Source organism: Zeus faber, assembly GCF_960531495.2.
Source record: "Zeus faber genome assembly, chromosome: 15".
NCBI classification, from domain to species: domain Eukaryota; kingdom Metazoa; phylum Chordata; class Actinopteri; order Zeiformes; family Zeidae; genus Zeus; species Zeus faber.
The window spans coordinates 20,900,446-20,911,133 of record NC_137194.1 but is presented as its reverse complement, the minus strand read 5'-3'; the positions used below and the strand labels follow the sequence as shown (position 1 = coordinate 20,911,133).

The 10,688-nt window shown below is 47.2% G+C and overlaps 1 protein-coding gene across 1 annotated transcript; it reads right to left on the bottom strand.

The window, feature by feature from the left end:
- Positions 1–1,344: 1,344 nt before the first annotated feature.
- LOC307240780 (sodium- and chloride-dependent GABA transporter 1-like) lies at positions 1,345–7,354 on the bottom strand (the record flags this gene model as incomplete). Its single annotated transcript, XM_080014639.1, has 14 exons — positions 1,345–1,755; positions 1,957–2,124; positions 2,297–2,397; positions 2,700–2,802; positions 3,052–3,183; positions 3,781–3,893; positions 4,091–4,215; positions 4,889–4,992; positions 5,096–5,230; positions 5,943–6,075; positions 6,234–6,343; positions 6,531–6,631; positions 6,829–6,960; positions 7,126–7,354. The coding sequence occupies 14 exons, from the start codon at positions 7,352–7,354 to the stop codon at positions 1,345–1,347; spliced, it is 2,097 nt and encodes a 698-aa protein (XP_079870765.1).
- Positions 7,355–10,688: the final 3,334 nt, after the last annotated feature.

Below are 10,688 nucleotides of genomic sequence, written 5' to 3'. Positions count from 1 at the left end.
CTAACACGCCATGGCGAAATTCTGAGGAAAATAAAACTTTTATGCTTTGACATAAATTTAAAAAAAAGAATTGGGCCACTCGCCTACTGGCCTGCACCTATACATCTATATATGTATTGCTGAATACATATTGATCAAACTATGATTGATCGTCACACATAAAATGAAATGAATGACTATTTTAAACACAGAGTTGGTCCAAGTTTTTGCGCTAACACACAAAGTGATTCTCCGTCGACCCCGCCCAGTCCTGTAAACAGACTATGGCTCTTGTAAATCGGGGTTTTTAACTGGCTTAGGGCCTTTTTCTTGTTCTATTTTTTTCCGCTTTTCCTTTTTTTTGGATTTCTTTTTTCAGGAAACATTTCAGAAACTTTTCGCCGATGTTCCTGAGGAAACATGCAGAACGTAAACAGGATTGACTGTCAGCATTGAGGGATAGTCAATGTTTTTAAAGTCATTTTTCTAACCCTGCGCTCGTTTTTTTTTTGTACTTTTATTTGTACCCTGTGCTTTGCCAACCAAACACTAAAATGGCATAGTTTTTTTGTTGTTGTTTTTTTTTTTTGCTTGTGTCTGCCTAAGGTTTTGGTCCTCCATCACAACACGTACAGTAGAAAACATCTTAAAAAATAATTCTAAAAATGTCTCAATCACGTAAAAGATTTTTTTTTTTTTTTTTTTTTTTTACTCAAAAGAAAAAACGAGAATGAAAAATAACAGTCTCTCTCACACACACAAATTATTTTGCAACAGATACTGGATTACTCCAATGCTCCAAGACGTTAACCTCTTATTGGCATTGTGCTTACTCAGAGGCCCCTGTTGTCGTGGGGCCCGCCGCTTACCTCACAGAGTGCAATGTTTGGAAAGGAGTCGACTGTGTGAGGTTTGGTAAACATCCACAATAAAACCGCCTCGTCCCATGTGCTCTCTGTCAGCTGTCAGCTTTGTTTACTACTTCATCTACGATATTCACACTGTATTCACTTGATTCATGAAGATATTCAACAGATTGCTATTCTATTTTCTATGTATTTTTTCTTCTTTTCTCACAGTATTACACAGTATGTTTACATCTTGTTTTGTTTTTTTTTTAAATTTGGATTCATGGTAGGATTTGTGAACGCTAACAGTCTTTGATTTTTTTTGTATTCGGAGCCAAACCAACAATACGACATCATTGGATCGGGTTTTACAAATGCAGAAAAATTAAGCATGGGTTGAAAAAAAATCCGTTTTGATCACATATTGCCCCCGGAGGTAGGTGAATCAATTATAATCTTGGAAGTCCTTTGCAGTGTTCTCTTTTGTCTACACTCTCCATGAGGGTTTCCTCCGCGTCTAGACGTTGGCCTCAGCATTGGTCAGATTAGGGGTCGGGCTGGCCGGGGTGGGGGGGTTGGCCGGCTCTGTGGGGCTTGTCGGGTTGGGCGGCGGGCCGGCGGGGCTGGTGGCGACGACAGGCTCGACGGGACTGGTGGCGGTGATGGTGGTGGCGGTGGCGGCAGCGGGACCAGCCGCCGGGTTCACAGGGCTGGCGGCGGCGGACGGATTAGCGGGCGCTGCGGGGTTAGCCGGGGTCGTGGGGCTGGCGATGTTGGCGGGCGGGGGGCTGGCGGGGCCGGCGGGGTCGGCCGGACCCGGGTTGGCCGGGCTGGCGAGGTTCGGCGCGTTGGTCTCCGCCTGCTGCTCGGGACCGTTCTCCTGAGGCCGCCGCACGACCGCGGGAGGATGAAGCATTATCCGCAGTCGCTGTGAGGGAAACAAAATCCTCATTAGAACCAGACCATAAAACAACAAGGTCAGAATGAATAAATAATCACGGAGGAAAGCGTCACGTTAGGTAACAGATTCTAATTTGGATCGAGGCGTTCAACCGAATAATTTAATTCTGGTGATAGCGAGGATGTGATTGTCACACAATAATAAAAAACAACAAAAACTCCTTCTCACCTCTTTGTACGTTCCCTTAAGTCCGAGATACATATAGACCATGTATCCTGGGATGAGGATCATGGAGGACAGGGCCATGAGCCAGCCCACTCCCTGGCCCCAGCCTGGGAACACATAGTCTCCCATTTTGAGGGGAACCATTTGTACGGCGCTGAATATGAACACGCCCTGCGGGAGACATGGAACACATTTTATGCGTCCTGACATCTGAGCTCCTGGGCACCGCTGTCTGGCCTTGACGTGGCTTGAGGTCGGCAATATTGACTTTATTTATTGTTTTCATTTGTCGTGTGGTGACTTTGGATGTAGGGGGGCGCGGGGGTTATTGCGGAGTACTCACACCGACGATGAGTGGGGTGAACACCACCCAGCACAACTTCCACCATATGCAAGGCTTGTAGCCGATCATCTCCTGGATGTTGTCGTAGAACTTGTTCACACCTGCGGGACAAATTAACTTAAGTCCAAACTATTCAACTTCCAATTTGTATTCATGTTGCTGCTGGTCCACGCGCAGTGACACGGCAAGCTGAAATACGCCGGTCCCTGCGTCCTTAAACCGCATTTGGAGCCACATTAAAACCAGGTCCACACTCAGGGGGTCAGGCTGCTGCGTCTCCGCCTTCACCGAGGCCCCCCGGTAACGTTTTCGCGATTCTGAATTGCCCGACAGAGGAACAACTCCGAAATGCTCTGTTCTTTTTTTCTTACCGTACTCAACCGCACACAGCTCGGATACGCACCGTAACACCAAGATATGGAGATGCACTCAAAGAAGACCAGGAAGAGCAAACACATTCCACTGGCGGAGTAGTAGTCGAACAGCTTGAACACATAGAGGCCGCCCTGGTTGTGGGGGAGAAGGAAAAAAAAAAAAAAAAAACCCGTCACGCGCGGACACCGCGACATATTGCACTCGTCATTCCCTGGCGTAAATAAATTACCGACGCCAAAGGGCGAATGAGGAATCAAAATATTTATCCCGCCCCCGCAATCTGTCAAACACGCATGTTTTGATTAAATGTTTTGTCGTCCATCGCCCGCCGATGAATGTCGTCGGGTTTCGATGGGGCGGAGCGCTCCGCGTGGCTGTACCTGGGTGATGTTGGACAGGCCGATCACGTAGGACACCAGACACACGACGGCGATGAAGATCTCCCGTCTTCCTCTGAGCGCTCGGGGAAACTCGTCCACCAGGGCGGTGATGAAGCCCTCCACGGTGCAGAACTGGGCGGGAGAGTCACAGAACGTGTCAGTCGCGCGCCCCGTCGACGACTGGATGTGCCGCCTGTCCCCGCCTTTCCGCCGCCCGCGCTTTTGATGTAAAACAACGGTATTTACGTCTGGCAGAAATATTAGGCTGAGTGATGGCGAAAGGACGAGAGCGTGGAAGCTCAACGCGAAGAACACGCGACGCATGTCAATCGACAAACGCCTCGTTTCAAATGGTAATGAGCGTCAACGATGACGAATTAAATAATAAACAACCCACATCAACGACACTTTCCTGAATGACCAGAACATAGATCTATGGTAATTACTGTGGAGGGATCGCGGGCACATTCTATCCAGCGTGGAACTGCATTTAGTATCTCTGCATTTAGTGTCTCCGTTATCCACGGAATGCGAGAAAAACGGACACTGAAACCCCGGGGACGGCGGCGATACGGTTGCAATGAAAACACTCGACAGCCGATGTCAAAGCTCAGCTATATCTGTCCACAAGGAGCAAATTGCATGCTGGTCATGCGGGAGAGGGGCCTGGTCCTTACTCGTGCATACACATTTAGGTCAGACCGCGGGCGCGTCGTCTCCAGGCCTTACCTGGCTGTCTATCCCCAGCATGAGCAGCATGGAGAAGAACAGGATGGCCCAGAGAGGCGACACGGGCAACTGGGTTACGGCCTCGGGGTAGGCCAGAAACGCCAAGCCTGGACCTGCGTCGACAACAGATGAAATCCAGTTGAGTTCTGTGTTGGTTGCTCGAGAAAAAAAAAAAAGCTCCGACTGCGGCTGCGTATCTCGGGAAGGGAGAGACCGCGAGGGGATCGGTGGCAGTGGCGGGCCTTTTATTTTTTTTTTTTGTGCAACGACGGAACGATTTCAAAGGAAGAGCCGCGCATCCGATAGTTACCTGAAGCTGCTACGTCGGCGATGGATTTCTTTGTCACGTGCGACATGAAGCCGACGATGGAGAAGATGACGAAGCCAGCAAACATGCTGGTGCACGAGTTGATGCAGCACACAATGACAGAGTCTCTGGGGAGGCAAAACATGAAACAAGCCTGTTGTCAAAGGTTTAAGTGATTTGATTTCTCTGCATCAACCTTCCCTTAGGAGGAGAAGTGAGGGCTCCCGTTTTTCAATGAAATAACTGTGAGGATGCACGGCTGCGGGGGGGGGGGGGGGGGGGGGGATCCCTTTTTGCTCTGCGATACCTTTTTTTTAATCTTTTGCAAAACACTACGTTTTCGTTACATATTGTAAATAAAGGTACCGTACCAAAAAGTACGGCACTGAAATCCATATGAGTCCGAAAAATGTTGAATTTGTGAAACATTTGCTCAAAAAAAACAACCAAATCAAACAAGTAAAAACAATTTTATAGTGTAATTCAATATTAATCTGTGTTATCAAGAAGCACGGTGATGCATAACAAATACACAGGGGGCCTGTATCTCCCTCTGGCTGTGCTGCAGAATGGAAGCAAAGCTCTCCACTGCTTTCACACTAATTATGTTTATACTGGAGAGAATTGAATAAAGGTCTTCAATAAGGGTCCTTAATAGCTGCAGTGTTATTGCTGTGTTTATCAAGTACCCATTAGGAATAGCGCTGACACTCTGACCCCAGATGCTTTTGTAATGCTTTTTGTCTCATGCAGTATCTCATTTTATTTTTATTTTCTATTTTTGTAATAACGTCTTCTTACCTGTAAACATTGTTGTGGAAAGGGTTATAGCTGCCAAGAGCTATCAGTGACCCTAGTCCCAATCCGTAAGAAAAAAATATCTGGGTGGCTGCGTCCAGCCAGACCTGACAAAGGAAGACAGCCGGGCTGCGTGAAAATGGAAACTGCAAACTCAGGCGTGCAAACACACAAGAGCCATCAATGTCATTAATCACAATACATCATTACCTCAGATTCTTTGAGCTTTTCGAAGTCGGGGGTAATATAGAAGAGAATCCCTTCTTTAGCTCCGGGGAGAGTCACCCCGCGGATGAAGAGAATAAAGAGCATGAAATAGGGATAGGTCGCGGAGAAGTAAACCACCTAGGAAAACGTGACACAGTCATCGGTGAGAAATCAAGGCTTCACGTGCAATTCGTATTATTTAATTGCGAGGATATTTGTAATTTATATTGAAGGATTGATCGAAATGCACGGAAAATGCATCCACAAATCAGAAAGGCAGTTAGAGAATGCAAATAGAGAGGCTGGATTTTCGGTTACAATTTATTGAAGCTCCGACTTGATTAAATTCCCTCTCGTCAATAGCTCTGTTACAGTGTGGATATGATTTTTTAAGGGCAACCCTGCAGGGGATGGGGTATTTTTCCACCAAAACAAATTGTATTTGTTATGGTCACGTGACACATTCAACACTGCAAAATATAGCCCTATTACAGCGGGGACGGGGGGCAGCTCAAACTGGAGGGACTGGGCCAAAGCAAATTCTGGTGTATGGTGGTTTGCTGCTCCTCCTATCGTGAATCCACACACAGTTTAAACACCGCGCCGAGAGAATTTGAATTAGGGGAGCAACCGAGGGGCTGGATGGGATTAGTAAACGTGTGTTTGATGTATATCCTCTTTTTTTTTTTTTTTTTCTTTCAATCTTGCCAATAGTGATTGGGATTTGAATGACTGATGCATTGATATAAGATTGATTCATATTGCATAGCATGTCACACACTCAGGACTCAACAAACGAGAGGGAGGCCTCGAATTCCGAGAAATCTGACAATCGCTTTCAACGCCTTACCTTTCCTGTCCAGCTAACACCTTTCCAGATACAGAAGTACACTAGGACCCAGGCGATGGCCAACGTTATCGCCAGCGGCATTCGAATCTGCCCTGGTTTTTCCAAGCCATCGGTCATTTGATGCATGTTGCGCCTATAAGATGGGAGCCCACGACAACAAGGCTGTTACACACACACACACACAGGGACGGGGCGGCGCAGCAGAGGCGCTCGTGTTTAATGTGGACTATCTCAGGAAATTTAGGCTACTGCAGAGCAAGAGACGCCCGAAAGAATGAGTCGAAATCTTACTCCCAAAACTCCATCACTGCACTTGTGAGGTTGGTGGTGTCTACAATGCTGTAGTTTGCATAACATTTATCCGTGTTCCATGGATTGTTACATGAGCTCCACGGAAGGTCCTGGAAGATAAAGTGCAACGTGATTTTTCTCTGCGAGGAACCAGGTTTTTATTTTATTTTTTTTAAGTTAAAGCAACGTTCAGCCTTGCGTGTTAAATCCAGTGGTCTGAGAGGATAAGCTGGATAGTAGCGTGTGTTGTAGTCTGGGTTGTGGTGGAGTCACGTGAGTGAACTGGACAATACTTACAGCGGTGAAGGAGTTGTACAGGTAATAAATGGCCCAAGCAATGATTACAACGTAGTAAATGTTGAGCCAGAAGGACAGGACGGCTGCTGCCAGGCCGACACCTATCGTACAAAGGTGGATTTATTTTTGAAAGGTTAACTTTCCCGGTATTGTGTAAATATATTCATGTGGGTTCATAGTCAATTCCCCCCCTCCCCCCATCCTACCAGCACCAATGATATATGATGAATGTGTCTTGATGTATTTATTAAAGCCAGGCCTGTCATAATGCATTATGTCTCGTTTGAAGGGTGTGTACCTTTGAACATGGGGGCCAGTTTCCACACACCGAGCCCTCCAATTGAGGTGTACTGGCCGAGGGAGCATTCCAGCAGAAACAAGGGGACCCCAGCAAATATTAGGGTCAAAAAATAGGGAATCAAGAAAGCTCCTGAATGGACGGAAAGTGCACCAAGATCAGCATCCACGCATCACATTTCATTTTACACGCAGGAGAATTTTAAAACGGGGGGGGGACGCACATCGGGAGCGGAATGGATGATACAGAGGCGGTATTATGCATTTAATAAGTTGCAAAGAAAAAGCAAGTGTTTACCTCCACCGTTCTTCCCACAGAGGTAAGGAAACCTCCACACGTTGCCCAGTCCAATTGCATAACCCACGCACGACAGGAGGAAATCAAACTTGCCACCCCACGTCTCCCGGTCGGGCAGAGCCTTCTTCTGCTTCTCGGGCTTCACGTCCAGGGACTTGGGCTTGTCGTTGGCCGCCACCTCGTTAAGTTCCGTCACTTGTCCGTCCGCTTTGGTTCCGTTCGTCGCCATGTCTCTGGGTCTGGCCGTGGGCCTGGCGGGACGGGAGGCTTCAGCACCGGTCCACGCAGACAGCAGCTTCGCGGTTTAACACCCGAGCCCCCTTCGGACCAAATCGCGGAGGAGCTGAAGTCTACACAGACCCGTCAACCTGGAAGCGTGGATATAGTGTGATCGGTCGGATTTCTTTTTATTAATTTTTTTATATATTTTTTTTTTGCCAAAATGCGCTCAATTTGCTCAATTTATGCAGAATAGTTGACTGAAGAAATGTTGCAATTAATGAAATTTGCAGTTTGTGCAATTTCTTCAATTGCAATTCCAGACCCCCCCCCCCCCCCCGACACTTTTGATTTTTTCAAATCCTTTATCATAAATACCACCTTTATAAAAATGAGCTGAACTATGACTATTATTTATATCTTTAAAAAAAAAAACGTCATCAAATATTCAGGTCTTAACAATGAAAAACCATCGATGGCAAAGACGCAATTCCCCCCCCCCCCGCCGCCCCAAATAAACCAGATTGGACACAGATAGTGTGCACAGCCAGATGAGCGCACATATGAGGCTTAACCAATGAAATAACTCAATCCGAGGATGAAAACACTGACGTTTCACGGTATCAATGAAAAAAAAACAAAAAAAACAAAAAACTTTCAGACCAGATTTTGACATTCAAAACATGCACCCCAGAAGAAGAAGAAGAAGAAGGAGAAGGAGACGCGCCGCGGCAGCAACACCAAGCAGCTCGGGAGATTTACGCAAAATGGAGAATCATCCACAAAACACCACCTGCAGATTCTATACGAGCACTTATCAAAATGATCACCTATAAATACAATTAAAAGCAGAATAAAACATAAAAAAAAATAAAAATAAAAAAAAAATCCTTCACCGCAGAAATACCAGAGGCGTGTGCAAAACAAACCTCGAATAAAAATCAATAAAATGTGGAGACAAAGGAATACCCCCGACCGTCTCTCTCCACCTTTTCACGCACCTGCAGCCTGTGCAAACAACCCGCTTCCTTCCATCCGAGCGGTTGTGCACCAGACGCGCTTAGCGGAGCCCGCTGCACCAGCCCCAACACACCGGGGACCGCAATCAATTCTGCATTTATTTCATTGGCGGCTCGGAGCGCACATTGCACTGGCCACAGTCATAAACCTCCACAACGCGTTTTCCTTGCGTCGGCATCATAACAATCACGGTGGACTGGCATCCAACTGATGCGGGGTTCACACACTTTCTGTTTCTGTTTCTTTTTCTTTTCTTTTTTACATTTATTTATTTATTTATTTACTCACAGTGAATCCGTGCTGTCCGCAGAATCCGCAGATCCCCCCTCGATTTGTGGTAAACTTCCAGTTTGTCTTGGAACATAAATATACTTTATTGCCATTAAAAAAAAAAAAAAAAAAAAAAAAAAAAAATGAAAAAGAAAATTTAAATCCCCAACAACAAAAAAAAAAAAAATCGCGTCACGGAGGAACGTCCAGGAGACGAGGAGAGAAGATACGACGCGTGGAGAGGCGAGGGTGGAGAGAACGTAGAATACGAGCTTTCGCGCAGGGGTGTGTGTGTGCGTGTGTGTGTGTGTGTGTGTGTGTGTGTGTGTGTGTGCACGCGCGTGTATATGTGTGTGTGTGCGCTCGCGTGTGTGTGTGTGTGTGTGCGCGCGGTGCGGTGCGGTGCGGACCGGCGCGGTTGGGAGCGGCGGTGTGCGGTGCGGGGGCTGTGCGGGGGCTGTGCGGTGCGGTGCGGTGCGGTGCGGTGCGGTGCGGTGCGGTGCGGTGCTGAGAGCGGAGCGGAATCACCACGAGCAGCTGCGGCCGCTTCGCCTCGCGCGACGTGTTCGAGCGTCAACAAGGCAGAGCGGCGCGCGCGCGCGCGCGCTCTCCTCAAACTCCCCATCCACACAGCGCCAATGTCATCTGAAAGTCACACCACACCCCCCCCCCCCACCCCCGCCCACCACCTCACCTCTTAAAAGAAAAAGGAAAAAGAAAAAAAAAGAATACTCCGTTTTATATTTGTTTTCCTCCGTTTCCACTGACGACACAATAAAAGTTTCGCGCACAGCCAATAAAGTCGCGGAAAACGACCGCTCCAAAAGTGATAATTAAAATTAATTACCATAATTATGATTAGGATTTATTTTTTCTTTCTCCCCCGCTGCCTCCTAGTCTATGCTACAGTGCAGTTTTTACAGTTTTTCTTTCTTTCCTTTCCCTCTCCCCTCTCCCCCCTGTTTATGCTCTGCATATGCGCTCTGAGCCCCACCTCAAAGATGCAACACCCCCAAAATACACTCCAACCTCCCCCGGATGGAAATTCAATGTGGAGGTGCAAAATTCGAAAACAAAAGCACGGTTAATAATCCCAGACGAGCACGGTTTGGGAGGAAGGTGAGGGTTTCTGGAGGCTGTGGTGAGGGAGTCCGTGTCAGTACAAGGGGAAGGAGGCATTCGCAGACCTGTCCAACTCCAATCCGGAGTCTCCACAGATGAAGGAATTATGACAGAAGCAGAATAAACTCTTGGACTTAAATCTAACACAACAAAGAAAATGGAGAGACGCAAGCAGATGGAAGGTCTCGACTCGACACGTCAAGTCAAGAGGAGAGGGAGTCCAAGTCACTGCAGTTGTTCCTTTGTTTTTGGGTTGTTCTTTTTGAAACTTGAAGGAGATGACCCAGACAAAAGGAAACTTGAGGACTGATGCATCTCCAAGGTTTCCAGCTTCCATGGTAAGGGTTTAATCGATTTTTATTTTTTTCCTTGTTATTCTTTACACTTAGTTGTTTGCACAGTAGAGATAATATGCTATGTTCTCTATAGGGGAAGACGCTTAAAATGGATGCGTGCATATACACTGATCGGCCACAACATTAAAACCACCGCTAATAACCACTAATATTGTGTCGCTCTCCCTCGTGCCGCCAAAACAGCTCTGACCCGTGGAGGCATGGACTCCACAAGACCTCTGAAGGTGTCCTGTGGTATCTGGCACCAAGACGTTAGCAGCAGATCCTTTAAATCCCATCAGTTGTGAGGTGGGGCCTCCATGGATCGGGCTTGTTGTTCCAGCACATCCCAACAATGCTCCATTGGATCGGACCCTAACCCCGACCATCTACATGTTGTAGAAGAAAACGTGATTCAATTAGACCAGGCCACCTTCTTCCATTGCTCCATGGTCCAGTTCTGACGCTCACGTGTCCATTGTAGAAGCTTTCGGTGGTGGACAGGGGTCTACATGGACACTCTGACTGGTCTGCGGCTACACAGCCTCATACGCAGGAAGCTGTGATGCACTGTGTGTTCTGACACCTTTCTATCAT